Here is a 15,974-nt window from a genome sequence, read left to right as displayed (position 1 = left end):
TAGTCAGTGCATAAATGTTTAACTTTCTTATTTTTGTCACTCAGAAGGTATCTACACATGGATTTCTTCTTTATTTGTATGCATTAAGAGTCAAGATTTAGATTTTTTAAATACTTTATATAAACTATAGGAATTTCCGTGACCTTCTAAACCTGTGTGATTAAGTGCTATTTTAGTATCATAAATATACTATTATAGTTTATGTTTTCCATTTTAATTTTAGTAATTTTGTTGTGTTTTGGTTTAGATTTTTTTTTTTTCTGGCTCACTTTCACTTAAAAGCTTAAATAAATTATGCATCTATTCTTAATTTCGATATAGTGAATTTCACGATTTTTCTAGGTCTGTGTGATTAATAAATCACATATTAAGTGTTGTTTTAGTATCATAAATATTATGCTACTATAGTTTTTATTAATATTTTGAATTCGTTATTACATTTTATATTTCCATTCTATTTCTATTTTAATTTTACTAAGATTTAGTAATTTGTGCTTTTGGTGTAGTTTATTTTTTGCTGACTCACTTTCACTTAGACAGGAAAAGCTTCATGAATTATGCATCTATTCTAAAACTTCATTCATCATTAATTATGCATGTCTGTTCTTAGATGTCTCCTATTATTTTTCTTTAGTTACATCATGCCAGTAAATATCTCATATATATATATATATATATATATATATATATATATATATATATATACACACACACACACATATAAATACATATATATATATACATACACACACACACACACACACACATATACACACACACACACACACACACACACACACACACACACACACACATATACAGTATATATAGGAACTCAATTCCGTTCATAGGAACATAAATAGACACAAAATTTCTCTAGTAATATTTTTTATTGAGATCAACTCATTTGAATGATTTCATATAGATTAGAATATTGCATGTAATGTGGACTACATCTACTGTATGGCTTATAAAGGGTTCAAGCAGGACTCCTAGTAAACTACAGCAGAGTTTGCAACACGTCTGTCTGAGACTCATATGGCCTGACAAGCTCGGTGGACTGACTGCATCATAAACGCAGGGAGAGATTGTCTAAGAGCTTTCCTGTCCCAGAGTGTGCTTGTCAAACAGATATTCGGCCATGCCGTCCTGAGGGGCGCCCATCCGCCGCAGGCTGCTCACCCAGTCCGCCAGCTCTTTAATGGACTTCACCTGCTCGTCCAGGTAATGCGTCTGCAGGAAATCACAAACCTGCGACAGAAAGATTCAGAAATACAGAGACAGCTTTTCCCTTTTTGGGTGGAATGACCTTTGTGACATTTTTTGGAGGCTTTACCACTAACAATCAGTTACAGTAATTACATTTTAATTCATGGTTTCTACATAAAAACTCTTTACAGGCACGATCTGATCTAGGGTCAGTTTTGCCTTTCATGTTCTTATGAATGAGATCACACAGACAGATCTGATCCTAAACTAACACTCTTGAGCTCAAACCCTCCAAACTGGAGATGAAACAACTGAACGGATGAATTATGTGTCTGTTTCCAGCCCACTGGAGGCATTCTGGGTAACTCCCATTAGAAAAACTGACAAAGCCTGTTCTGGTCGCACCTCTTAGGACTAGGAACCAAGGTATTACAGTGTTGTTTTATATATATATATAGTAATATAATAAGGGTTTTCAAAATTTCTGACTAAAGAATTTCTTGCTATTTCACAAACAGAAATTTCTAGCCAATAAAATAGTTTATATCTGAGCATAACTAGGAAATACAGATTAAACAGGAATTTCCATGACTTTTCTATGCCTGTTTGATTAATAAATCATATCAGTGTTATTTTAGCATTTATTTTTATCATTGCATCATTAATATACTATTATAGTTTTTTTTCATAATTTGAATTAGTTTTTATTTTACTATCTTAAAATGTTAATGTTTATTTTAGTTGAAGCTTCAGTAATTTTCTTGTATGTTTTTGTCATTTTTAAATGTCTATTTTTTTATTATTTCAGGCTTAGTTATTTTAGTACTTTAAATTAAATTAAATAAACTAGAAATGCTTGCAACTTAATGAAATTAAGTTTAATAATAAATAAGTTAAACGTTTTTTTTTACATAAAGTATTTTTAACATATTTCATATGGAAAGTCATGGAATTTTAAATGAGTGATTAACAGGGATTTCTTTATCTATAAAAACATTAAGAAACCTTTTTGTTATTTGAAATAAAATAAATGTTAAGTGTAAATACACAATCAATTTTTTATTTTTATTTTTTTAACATTTTTATTTTAGTCAATGTTTATTTATAAATAACAAAAAATCAAATAAAATCATGTATAATATTATTTTGCATGTACTTACATGTGGATCATTGTGTTGAGTTGCCACCTTGTGAAGCTCCAGTAGGGACAGATTTACACTCTTTTCCAGAGCCAGAGCACATTCCAGCGCTTCCAGACCACTGCCCCACTCATCCCGATCCGGCTTCTGCACACACACACACACACACACACACACACACACACACACACACACACACACACACACATGCTCATTTACTCCATCATTCATTTCACATTAGAGAGACAGTGCTGTCCCATACCTTGATGTCCTGCAGGTAGATCCGTCCTCCTCTTTGGTTCTGCAGACTCATCAGCTTCTCCGCATGTTCTCGCTCCTCCTTAGATTGTTCGCGGAAAAACTTGGCAAAGTTGGGCAAAGACTTGTCATCCCTGTCAAAATAGTAGCCCTGGAGAGAAGAACAGTCAACCACCAACCCTTATAAAACCACCGAAGACAGTTCATTCAGTTAATACAGAGCTCTAGTGATCAGTGGTGTAATAAAGCGCTGCTCTCACCATGGACAGGTAGACATAAGAGGCGTACAGCTCCAGGTAAATCTGTCTGTTAACGGCTGCCTCACACTCCTGATGGAAGTTCTGCCTCACCTGAGAACTCATGATTCTGAAACACACGTCATTCAAACAAAACACCTCAATATTGTAGCAGTATATATGAAATATATATGTAATAATATTGGTTTTATAACTTTTGTTAAACTTTTGTAAATACATAAACACACACTCACATATGTTAGATATATAAAATATAATATTGAATATATTTGCAAATATATGTATATTAAATTATATCCACATGGATGGTCATGGATTTTATTTTATTTTTTTAGCTAAAATCAGTAAACCAGTTTCATTAAATGAACTAAAAATAAATATTAACTGAAATAAAATGTCACAAAATTATTTTATTTCACACATATATTTAGTGAAATCTAAAGAAAACCCTTTTAATCACCAATTTTAAAATTAAAATTAATAAAAAAACTATTTAATTTTTTTTTACATAGTTTATTTATAGAACTTAAACTTATTTTATATAATTAAGTTGCCAATGCAACATTTGTAATTTTAATTTAAGTACTCAAATAACTAAATCAGAAATAAAAAATAATAAAACCTATATAAACATAAAAAAATCACAACAAAACTACTAAAACAAACTAAAATATATATGAATATTTAAGGAAAATAATAAAAAAAAAAACTCGAATTTTTAATAAAAACTACTAGTATATTAATGATGCAACGCTACAAATAAATGGTAAAAAATTATAAACCCCTTAACACAAGAGATTTATATGCTCATTTTGCACTTTTATTTCAAATTATCTGCAAAGACATTTAATTTAAAACACATTTAATATATAAGAAGGTGCAATAATATGTAAATACGTAATCAGCAGTCCTGTTTATGGAATATGGATAGGTATATATTACTTACCCTGAGACGATATGAATTAATCCTGATCCAAAAACTCAGAGGTGTAGGGCAATTAAAGTGTATTGCTTAAAACAGATCAGACAGAGCCAAATCGAGAGACAGGAGCAGCTCTTTGTCCCAAACCTACTATCAGACGTGACTTACAGGGTTGCTGTTGACATAAACATACACGCACGCGTTATTCTGGGCCATAAATAAACCCCGAGGGTCGCTTTTCAAAATAAAAGTCCTGATTAAAAAATACAAAATAATGAAAATTACTTTATAACATGCACACATGTGATTTTACAAATACTTTCAAAAAATAATATATACAACAATACGCTCGTATCAATTCCTTTAACAATAAAACAGGTTAATGAGTTATTCCGGTCCACCTGATGTCGCTGTTTAATGTAGAAGTCTTATAACATGAATATTAATTAACTATCGGTGACGTTCCCGCTAGGAGCGTCCAACCATTAAAAATGATCACCATATTATTTTATTTTATTTGTGTTATTATTTATATTATACTGTATATATATATATATATATATATATATATATATATATATATATATATATATATATATATATATATATATATATATATATATATATATATATTCTTTGTTTTAGTTTATATTTGTTCAGTACCTTTATATTATATGTTGAAAAAAAAAAAATCGTTCGTTCATTCGCCTGTCGATTAGCGCCCGCCTACTGACGCTTGTCCTTAAGCCAATCAGTTCGGAATACTTAAAAAACGTCACGTAACGTAATTAATATTCAAGAGCAGACCTTCGCCATAGTAGATGAAACGCATCTTCTGTGAAGTTTAAAATGAAAGAATGGATTCCTTCTCAATGCATCCACTCTCGCCTGTGTTTTTTGATTTAGAGACAACTGGTTTAGGTATGTGATTTTATAAACAAAATCATTATCAGCCGCGAGAAATGTGCAGAGTTATGTAAACGGTTGTGTGAATCATGCCTTTAACTTAGAGTTTTGACAAACAAAGTTAGCCTTTCTACGGCCGTGTTACAGCATTTGAGCATCAAATTCTCAAATCCTAGACTATAAAATGTTTATGCCTATTATTTATTTATAATTGCATGTAAATGACCTTTGAGAAATTATTCGATTATGCTGATAATCAGCTTTAATAATGGTCTTATTATTATTAACGTTAAAAACAGTTTTTGCTGTCAATAATTCAGCTCTGCATCACAGGAATAAATTACATTTTAAAATATATTAAAATATAAATTTTTATTATTGTATATTTTTGCATAAATGTTACTTATTGCCAGTGCTGGGGAATCATTAGTTCAAATAAATGTAACTTTCTCTGTTACAGTTACTGAGAAAAAATGTGTAATTAAATTACAGTTACTTATGAAAATGTTAACGATTACAAAGGGGTTTACATCTGAATATTTACACACACACACACACACACACACACACACACACACACACACACACACTTGATTGATTTCTTTTAACAAAGTAACTGAAATGGTTACACTAGTTGTTACATTTTAAATAAGGTAACCTGTAATCTGTAACCTGTCACACATTTCTAAAGTAACCCCCCTACGCTGCTGATTGCATGTATTCTTCATCTCCAGATTCCTCATGTGAGATAGTCCAACTGGCCGCAGTGAGTGGAGGTCACACTCTGAACCTCTTCATGGTTCCCCGTCGGCCGATGCAGCCCGGGGCGTCCAGGATTACGGGTTTCAGTGTGAGACGCCAGCGTTTGTTTCTCCACCGCAGGCCGGTGCTCACCAGCTCTCTCAGAGAAGCCCTGGTCTCCTTCATCACCTTCCTCCGGATGCTGGGTCGGCCGGTCCTGGTGGGTCACAACATCCGCAGGTTTGACTGTCACGTTTTGGCCCGAGCTCTGGATGAGTTCAGCCTGAGGTCAGACTTCCAGAAAGAGGTTTGTGGATTCGTGGACACCCTTCCTCTGGCCCGTCAGCTTCTCAAAGACAGTGGCCTCCAGAGCTTCAAGCAGGAGAACCTGGTTAAGACCCTCCTGGGAGTTTCATATGCGGCCCATAACGCTCTAGAGGACGTACAAGCCCTGCAGAAACTCTACTGGGCCCTCAAGCCCACAGCCAATCAGATTCATCAGCACATTTTCACTCTGGACTCATTGGCTACTGCAGCTGTCAGTCAAGCTCCAGCTGCACAGAGCGGTTTATGTGAGCGTTTCAGTAAAGCGCTGGCTATTGTAAGAGAAGAAAGAGCAGGGGAACATTTGGACGTCTGATTCATGATAGTCACACCACTTTAATTTAAATCAGTATTTATAAAGTTAAGATGCTTTTATTACGCAATATTGTTCATTGATAATATTTTGTATGGTTACGGAATTATATATTTATGTTTTTTAATAAATAAATGTATTTAAATACTTGTATTTTGTCTTTTTTTTAAATTTTAGTTATTTAATCAATAGTATTTATTTATTTTGATTGTAATTTTAAATGCTAATATTTAAATTTTATTTATTATCATTATTTATTTTTATAATTTCTTAAATCTTAGTTTCATAAAATGTTTATTTATATAATTTATAATTTTACATGAACGATCCTTCAGAAATCATTCTAATATATATTATATATATATTTAAATTAGTTATATATTTAAATGATTATTATTTTATTTCTAGTATATGTGAATATTTAAAAAAATAATATTACATTTTATTTATTATTCTTATTTTAATTATCTTTTTTTTATAGTCGATAATCAATCTGATTTAAGGAGGAGGCCCATAGGGATCAACTATTAACCCTCATTTACATATCAGGACTAGATGAATTTGCTTAATAAAATGGTGCATTTTTCTAGTAAAATGTAAAATTTTGTTAAAACAATTTTAAAACAAAATCACATGTAACATTCAGAAGTTAACAATAACTCAATACCAATGATAAATTATAATGAAATAAATATTTACATCATTATAAAAGCTTTAGACAAGGAAAAGGCATTTTAAAAAGCTTCATTATGTCTTGTAAGTCTATACTGTATGTACAGACTTTTGAAACATAACACGATCCTGACATGTACTCCAAAATGCATTGTTTTATGAAATGCTGCTTTCATATCCTACTTGAACTCCATCCAAAAGGAAACAGCATAAGAACAGCAACGCAACACAGTGTTAGTGTGTAAAAGCAAACACCATGATCCAATAAAACAATCTTGAGTTGAGGCTGAATGACTAATGGGGAACGCAAACCTTTGTCTGGGAAACCTGTTGTGTAAGTTCAGCTCATAAAAAAAAAAAGAAAAAACAGTCCGAAACGAGCAGATGAAAGGTTACAGAAGCGTTATTTATTAGGGATTACATACAGAGTTCTTCTTATCAGACGCATGCTCCATTACAGCTCAGAAAGCACCATTCATTCGTCCATCGCATGCTTTGATCCCAGAACACTTAGGATAACACAGCTCCGAAAGTATAGAAAGAATCCCGGAAATCAACACGTTTGAGGTCAATCTTCTGGTTTTACATGTACGAATCTGAAGAGGCCACTAAAAATACAGTAAACAAACATCAGGATGCCGGTGATTCCCAGCATCCTTTGTGCTCTCCACACTGCTTGTGCAAATACTAACTACAGCAATAAAGCATAACCACAGATCAAGCCATAAAGTCACTTATAAGGGAGGATACAAATCGGTAAGAAAGTTTCACATGTATGAAAACACCTGCAGGGTTATTTTTAAAATCAGTTGCACTGGTAATCAAATCACAAAACACCTGTCTGTCACAGAAGTGCTTCGTTTAGCAAGAACTGTATGTTCTTCACGGAAGAGTGTATCTGTACTAAGGACTCATTGTTCTTTAGCAGTAGTACCATGAAATAGGTCTTAAAAATGTTCAAATTGGTCCAAGTGTACTGTATGTTAACCAGGTTTTAATGTAAAAGTGAAATTGTTACTGTCCTCCATTTGGGTTTTTATTAGTTTTGAACACATGCAAAAGGTGTTACATCCTTATGCAAACAATCTCTAATGGAACAAATTCCGTTTCATAAAATGTTAATATCTTGCAGCCAATAGTGAGTGATCATGCATCCGTGCAGTTGACTTATATATGCCAACGTGAAATCAGAACTGACTTTGTTTACTTTCTTTAAGGAATAGTTCATCTAAAAATTAAAATTTGCCGAAAATGTTCTCACCCTCAGGTCATTGAAGATGTAGATGAGTTTTTTTCTTCATCAGATTTGGAGAAATGTAGCATTACATCACTTGCTCACCAATGGAAGTGAATGGGTGCCGTCAGAATGAGAGTCCAAACAGCTGATATAAACATCACAATAATCCACAAGTAATCTATATTTTATTAAAAAAAAAGTAAAAACATTTCTTAATGATGTATTTGTTTCATACAAACACAGTTTTCACTTCTCAAGAGAGTGGTGTGGATTACTGAGATGTTTTTATCAGCTGTTTGGACTCTAATTCTGACGGCACCCATTCACGTCCATTGGTGAGCAAGTGATGTAATGCTACATTTCTCCAAATCTTGACGGGGCTGTGGGTAAGTAGATTTTCAGCTCATTTTAGGATGAACTGTTGCTTTAATGCTGGTGGTTTAAACTCTCATTCTGGTCCGACTTCATTCTGGAACGCCCATATTTTACAATCCAATCAATTCCATCCTACATTTGTTTTTTTTCTCATAAATGTCACATTATTAAAGTAAAATGGTGCGAACAGCATTTCATGTTGACTCAAAGGAATTATATACTTTTACAAATTTCAAAAGAACATGCAGAGGTTTTCATGTTGCAGAATGTTTCATTACATATTTTGTTATTTATTGATTAAGCATACCTATTTTAACACTAAATGTCATCATAATACTCCAACTTAAAGAAACAGTTCACCCAAAAATGAAACAATTTCTGTCATCATTTACTCTCAAGTTGTTTCAAGTAAGCAGACAGTTGCTGGTGCATACTGGGAAAAAAAAGGAAGTCAGTGGTGACCAGAAACGATTTGCTTTCTAACATTCTTTAAAATATCTTCTTTTGTGTTTTGGAGTAAATGACAGAATTTTCATTTTTGGGTGAACTGTTCCTTTAATTGAGGTTATTCGTCATGCATGTCCGAGATGAAGCCAAAAACATGGGACCAGGATCTCTACGTGAACTTTGTTTGACCCGTTGGTTTAGATCAGATCAGGACAGAACAGACAGACACCGGACGTTTATGAAGCGGACATCTCCTACAGTAAGCAGCAGGCTCTGAACATGGTCATGCCCGACGATGATGTCACCTGTAAAGAGACGCTCTCATTGGCTGAAATGAAAAGCACAGAGCCTGGTGTCAGAGTGATGTCAGAGAGGGCCGCGGCAGACGTGGCGACCGCCTCTCCGTCGATGACCAGCAGGATGCCGGCGGAGTCCAGCGCGCTCACAGTGTACTGCTGCGCCGAGGCGGGGATCTGAAGATAATATAATATAATATTATTTTTAAAGGGATAGTTCACCCAAAAAAATACCATTCAAATATCAACAAGTAACATTCATTGGGGTTGAACTATCCCTTTAAGCTAAGCAGCTGGAATGAGGATAAGTGTGACATTTCTATATATCTGAGGAAAAGCGCAGTCTGGCGCACCTGTACTCTCATGACGGTGAAGTCTGGCACTGGAGGGTCGTAGAGGTAGACGCAGGGGTCGGCGTTGTCCCGCACGCAGGGGAAGAGTTTGGCACTGACTGGAGCCGGGCTGTAATTCAGCATCTCACACAGCGTGTCCACGTCAATGTATTTGGGAGTCAGTCCGGCACGTACGGTGTTATCAGAGCACGCCATACACTCCACACAGTCTGGAGGAGCCAGGCAATTACACATGGAATACATGAGGATTAAATATCACATATTAATAAATAACCTAAACGGAATATGAATGAATATTAAATGCACATGATGGATAATTACATAAATAAATAATAATAAATATATTATACAGCTACACAACCTACATGGAATTAATGAATATAAAATAAACATTAATGGATTTTTTTTTTTTTTTACAAAAACAACTGAATATTAATGAATATATTTCAAAAAAAGTATAACTACGAAACCTCCATGGTATAAATTAATATTACATGAATACTACAAATTACTAAGTGAATATTAGTAAATATATTTCACAAAAAGTACAACTACATGACCTTGATGGAATAAATGAATATTAAGTAATATTGTGGATTAAAAAATTAATATTAATATTTTTTTTAACAAAACGTAAACATGAATAAATTAATATTAACAAATATATTTTTAACAAAAAACTTTATAACCTAAATGGAACATCTGAATATTCATGAAAATTCAATAAATATTATTTATTATTAAGTGAATATTAATGACTATATTGCACCAAAAATATCAACTATGCAACCTACTGTACATGGAATACATGAATATTAAGGAATATTAAAATAATATTACAGATTATTACATGCATATTAATAAATATATTTCACAATAAATAACAACTATGCAACATACAGTACATGGAATAAATGAATATTAAATTAATATGAATTATTAATTAATATATTTTAAATAAGTACAGTTACACAACCTGGAATAAATGAATATTAAATTAAGATAAATGAATATATTTTAAAAAAAAATTACAACAACACAACCTGCTGATTTTTAAGAAACTACAAGCTACAAACTTTGACTATTTAGATTTTTTTTTCAGACTCTTCAAAAATATACTGTAGTATTATTATTTTTCACACAGACACACAAAAAAGCTATACTACTTAAATGGAACATTTGAATATAAATGAATATTAAATAAATATTATTTATTATTAAGTGAATATTAATGATTACATTTCACAAAAAGTACAACTACACACACAAATAAATAAATTAATATTAAGGAATATTAAATGAATATATGGATTATTAATGAATATTTTTTAAATAAGTACAACTAACGCAACCAACATGGAATAATTGAATATTAAATGAAGATTAATGAATATATTTCACAAAAATTATAACTACACAACCTACTCAAAGCATGATTTAAAAAAAAAAAAAAAAAACTTTTTAATAGATTTTTTTCAGATTCTACAAAAATATACCATGGTGTTATCATGGTACATGGCCCAAAATGTGTTTTATTAGTAACATGGTGACCTCTGACCTCCAGACAGATAAGCATGAGGCTCATTTGCTCCCAGGAACATGGCCTCCCCCGGCTGCAGCACCATACGGTTCAGGAAGTAAATGGAAAAGCATCCGATGTCCCCCGGATACTGAGAATGCAGCCGCAGCAGCAGCTCTCCATTACTTCCGGAGGTGTCTTTACCTGCAGCCTCTGGAACAGAAGAACAGGCCAGACCAGTTTCATCTGAGCTGATGGGACAGAGCCGGTAAAACCGGAATAACATGATGGCACACGAGGGAGTGGAAGTCCTGCAGGGTTTCCTCTCACCTTCCTCTGAGATGCGTTTGACCAGCATGTTGAGCTGATCAACGAACAGCTTCTTCTCACAGTTCATCATCCTGGTGAAACACTTCTTCAGAGCGAGAGACGTCCGGCCCGGGTCTCCATCGGCGCTCTGGAGCTCCTCAGCGGCTTCGTTACCGACCAGCGCACGGAACTCTGGGACATCTGAAAAATGGGAAATGCTCTTTGCAACCCATTTAACTTCTCTAATGTGATATATTTCCAAGTGTTGGGATATTTAAAGCAGTCATCGGATGCACATTTTCCACAAGTTGATATGATTCTTCAGGGTCTTAATGAAAGTCTATAACATACTTTGGTTATAATTTCTCAATGGTAGTGTAAAACAATACACTTTTTACCCTGTCAAAAACAGCTCTGCACACAGCGACCCGTTTTAGTGCATGTTTCATTTAAATGCTAATGAGCTCTGCTGACTCCGCCCCCTCTTCCCGTCCTCATGAGACTTGTTTACTTTAGCCGCAGAACTGAGGAATTTGCTAACTATCACGTTATTAGGAAAGGCGATTTGCAAATTCATAAAAGAACCTTATACTCACTTCTTCTGTGGGTGAAGCTGGATCATGAATGATTCGCACAAACATAAACGCATTTAAGTAGATCGAGGCGCATTCCCTTCAGACACAAACATAATCCACTGAGTCTTCAGCGGCTCAGATGTCAGGAGTAAAGGAGAAAGGGGAAATGATTTATAGAGATTAAAAAAACACTGGGTGGATCTTTATCATTATAGGGTGGTTGTGTACACACACTGCCAACACATTTCAGTTCAAACAACTTGTAAAAGTTCATGTGGCATCGGATGACCCCTTTAAACACTTACTTTTGAGGAAGCCCAAGATTTCATCCATCGGCCGAAAGCCGCAGAGACCTTCAAACTGCGTGAGAGCGATGGCCATCTCTGGTTTGTGGTTGTTGTCTGGGTAATGTTCAGGAAACTGTGCATGGAGCCTAGCAGCCAATTCCTGTCGGTTAACAACAATTAATGAACAGCATTTATTAAAAATAGAAATCTTTACTATTACTTTTTTTCAATTTAACACATTGCTGAAAAAAAGTATTAATTTCTTGCAAAAAAAATTTACTGACCCCAAACATTTGAACAGTAGTGTATATTGTTACAAAAGATTTATATTTAAAAAAAAATGCTGTTCTTTAACTTTTATTCATCAGGAAATCCTGAAAAAAGTATCACACGTTCCAAAAAATTATAATTCCGCACAAATGTTTCCAATACTCATAATAAATCATCATATTAGAATGATTTCTGAAGGATCATGTGACACTGAAGGCTGGAGTAATGATGCTGAAAATTCAGCTTTGCATCACAGGAATAAATTATTATTTAAAGTATATTAAAATAGAAATCCGTTATTTTAAATAGCAATAATAATTCAGAAAGTTACAGTTTTTTTCTGTATTTTTGTTCAAATAAATAAAGCCTTGATGAGCATAAGAGACGTAGCACTTAAAAATGAACTCTCAAATCTCAAACAGCATCTGCATATATCATATATATATATATATAGTTTGAAGCAAAAATAATAAAAAAAACCTAATGTGTAAAACGAAATAATTTTGCTGGTAACTGTCTCCCTTGTATCCCTTTATTAAGGGAAAACACATTATTTGATACATTTTCATTGCGCCCCTAAATTTTTGTTATGCTCTCCTAAATTTTTGCACTTAGGACCAGATATAATAGATTTTTTTGTGAAAGCACAAAAAATAAGCATTAATCCTTATAATGCAAGTATTACTGTATCATCGGACTTTAATAAGGGAAGCGGTCTCCAATCTCACCCGGTTGGGATGCGCCTGGATGGACAGAGCCGTTTTGACTGACAGCACTTTGAAAAGGAACGGGAGCTGCCCATGGAACGTGTCTTTGACCTTTGACCCCAGGCATCCTGGGAAATCTGCAATCCACTGTCCCAGTGTCCTCTGGGATATCCTGTTGTCTTTGATGAGAGCGTCTCCTTTGGGGTGCGCACCCATCCAAAGTTGAAAGAAAACAAAGATGTAATGAGCACACAATTGTGTGTGTGTGTGTGTGTGTATATATACCAAAAACCTAATCTGAGAATGTCAAAAGCTCCTTTAAGATGGTTATTTATACGACAGTAAAACATGTTGACACATCTGAACACATGCTGTGGCTTTATTAATAGACTGACACATGAAGTGAATGTCACGCTGACCTTTAAGTGAGCTGCTATTATCAGAGACACTTGTCTGTTCAATATAATACATGCTTTTTCTTTCACAATCCCACGGCCACTGAAATGTCAGTTTTTTATTAATGTTTAATAGGTTTCAGAACGAACAATTTGCTGCTAGTTAACATGATTGACATGGTCTCACTTTAAAAAAAGAATGCAAAGGAGTGAAATAACAAATGACCAAAGATTGGTAGCAAAAAAAGCCAAGTGTTACAAATAAATAATTAAAATACATTTAAAATAACAAAAATAAATAAATAATTTTTAATACTAAAAATAAAAATAATGTGTGGTGCCATCACACTCACACAATTTGAAAGTCTTTCTTTCAACTTTCAGCTGTGAGTGTTTTATTTTTTTATTATTGTAGGGTGCAAAAAATAACAATAACAACAATAATAATAAAAATAAAGTTTGATTATATCTGCATAATATTTTGTATTAGTATTAGTATTATTATACATATATTGTATAGTATTATTATACATATATTGTACACTTTGTATAGAATTAAACCGCTGGTCTCGTCTGGCACACTGTTAATACTTTAAAGCTGCTTTGACACAATCTGCATTGTATATAAGCGCTATATAAATAACGGTGACTTGACACCAATTATACACGTATAATAATAGTAATTATTATTATTTATTAATAATAATAATAATAATAGCAACATTAATACTAATTATTAATATATTAGGTATATTATATTAATTATTAGTAGACATTAAGATTATTTATTTTATGACATTCCTTCTTGTCTTGGCTGAGAGTCTGGGTGGGTCAGCAGATAAAGATCCCTGCAGTAATCTGCTCAGTGTCTCAGGCCTGGTTCATCCTGTACCTCTGCGTAGGGTCTGGCCTCCTCTATGAGAGCCTGAGGGTCTCCACCGAGCACGAGCCGGGCCACCTCACTGTCCAGACCCACTTTACCCCAGGCATAGTTCTGCACCACACAGCACAATGGAAACACTGCGAACAGACATGACAGACATCTGATTCTACGCCGATCACGCTTTCTGCTGCTGTCCTGTCAATGAATGAACGGACGGCTGCGGATCTCACTGATGAGAAACGCTTACGCGCTCAAATCAGGCAGCATCAAATACCTAATCCATCCAAACAACACACAAATCATCGATTGGGTTTAACTCGAGCCATTCGCGCTGTGTGGAGCCGACTGTTGCGTAAAATACAGAATGAAATATAGAGTCAGAGATTTAACTCACCTTTCACTTCCGCCATGTCTGCGACGCTGACAGTCACGTAGGTGACGTCACAACCCGCCAACCAATCACGAGCCATTAGATGTAAATAAACATTATTCCTGTTGTAAAATAAAAATGTTTAATGCATATCTAGGCCATGCGGATTTCTTTTATCTGAAGTATATTCTGGAAGATTAAATTAACAAAATGAATAGGTTACATATATAATGCATAATTGTTATATTATAATTATAAATATATTTATAATCGTCAAGAATCTACTAAAAACACATCTCTTCCATTTTTTTATCTGACCATCTAACTATAGCTCTCTCTATTTTAATTCTATTCTTAAAAAAACTTGCCCCGTTTATACCTGCACTGTATTTATTTACTAACTGCTTGTTTTCTTAAAAAACAAAAAACAAAACTAACACTAGCTTCTCTAATGTTTTTGTATTCTATTTGTTTTCTTTTTACTCATTATACAGTTAACAAAAGCAAAAATGCCTCTAACTCTAGCTTGCTCTATTCTTTTTCTATTCTATCTGTTTTCTTTTTATTTATTATAGAATTAATTTAAAAAAAACTTGCTAGGTGTACTGCGTTAAGCTAAGCTTTTGTTGATTTTGATTGCTTCCATTGTCCTTCTTTGTAAGTCACTTTGGATAAAAGTGTCTGCTAAATGACTAAATGTAAAATGCAAATGTAAAAAAAAAAATTCATATTATAAAACAATAGAGAGAGAGAAATAACATTTCATTTAGTATAATTAAAACGAAGAGTATAAAGTGCTTCAGTATTAAGAATAATAAACAACATTTAATAAAGTACAAACTGTGCAAACTATCAAATAAATAAATGTTACAAAATTATTTTAATAATATTATATGTTATAACACACATTTTTTCTTTACATGTTTACAAAACAAGTGCTACTTTATAAATTATGTTGGATGAAACTTGCTCAGTAATAGTAATAATTCTATAATACATGCCATTGCTTTGTCCATCCTATCAAAATATTTGCAATACAACAATAATGCAAACATAACATAACATAGACATTTCAGTCTTAGACAACGAATGAAGTGAAAAACACAATTGCAAATGAACACAATTGTAATAACAAACAAAAAATATCAATACAACGAAGCAAAGAGCATTTGTTTGTATTTTTAACTATTAAAAAAACGATAAAAACGTA

The 15,974-nt window shown here is 33.3% G+C and overlaps 3 protein-coding genes across 3 annotated transcripts; 1 reads left to right on the top strand and 2 right to left on the bottom strand.

Annotated features, from left to right (window-relative positions):
* Window positions 1–871: 871 nt before the first annotated feature.
* On the bottom strand, window positions 872–4,029 carry fth1b (ferritin, heavy polypeptide 1b). Its single transcript, XM_042753115.1, has 5 exons — window positions 3,810–4,029; window positions 2,867–2,972; window positions 2,611–2,757; window positions 2,370–2,495; window positions 872–1,251 (listed from the first exon to the last, which is right to left on the bottom strand). Exons 2-5 carry the CDS (start codon window positions 2,966–2,968, stop codon window positions 1,093–1,095), a joined length of 534 nt encoding a protein of 177 aa, XP_042609049.1. The 5' UTR covers window positions 2,969–2,972; window positions 3,810–4,029; the 3' UTR covers window positions 872–1,092.
* A 520-nt stretch (window positions 4,030–4,549) lies between these two features.
* Window positions 4,550–6,173, top strand: trex4 (three prime repair exonuclease 4). Its single transcript, XM_042753114.1, has 2 exons — window positions 4,550–4,706; window positions 5,426–6,173. The coding sequence occupies exons 1-2, from the start codon at window positions 4,643–4,645 to the stop codon at window positions 6,070–6,072; spliced, it is 711 nt and encodes a 236-aa protein (XP_042609048.1). The 5' UTR covers window positions 4,550–4,642; the 3' UTR covers window positions 6,073–6,173.
* Window positions 6,174–7,128: 955 nt separating this feature from the next.
* mpi (mannose phosphate isomerase) lies at window positions 7,129–14,896 on the bottom strand. Its single transcript, XM_042752893.1, has 9 exons — window positions 14,789–14,896; window positions 14,404–14,531; window positions 13,138–13,338; window positions 12,158–12,299; window positions 11,299–11,478; window positions 11,008–11,181; window positions 9,450–9,658; window positions 9,106–9,273; window positions 7,129–7,349 (listed from the first exon to the last, which is right to left on the bottom strand). Exons 1-9 carry the CDS (start codon window positions 14,862–14,864, stop codon window positions 7,203–7,205), a joined length of 1,425 nt encoding a protein of 474 aa, XP_042608827.1. The 5' UTR covers window positions 14,865–14,896; the 3' UTR covers window positions 7,129–7,202.
* Between the last annotated feature and the right edge of the window lie 1,078 nt (window positions 14,897–15,974).

Source organism: Cyprinus carpio, chromosome B25 (assembly GCF_018340385.1).
Source record: "Cyprinus carpio isolate SPL01 chromosome B25, ASM1834038v1, whole genome shotgun sequence".
Taxonomy (NCBI): domain Eukaryota; kingdom Metazoa; phylum Chordata; class Actinopteri; order Cypriniformes; family Cyprinidae; genus Cyprinus; species Cyprinus carpio.
Note: the sequence above shows the minus strand (reverse complement) of the source record. Positions and strands in the feature narration are given on the sequence as shown.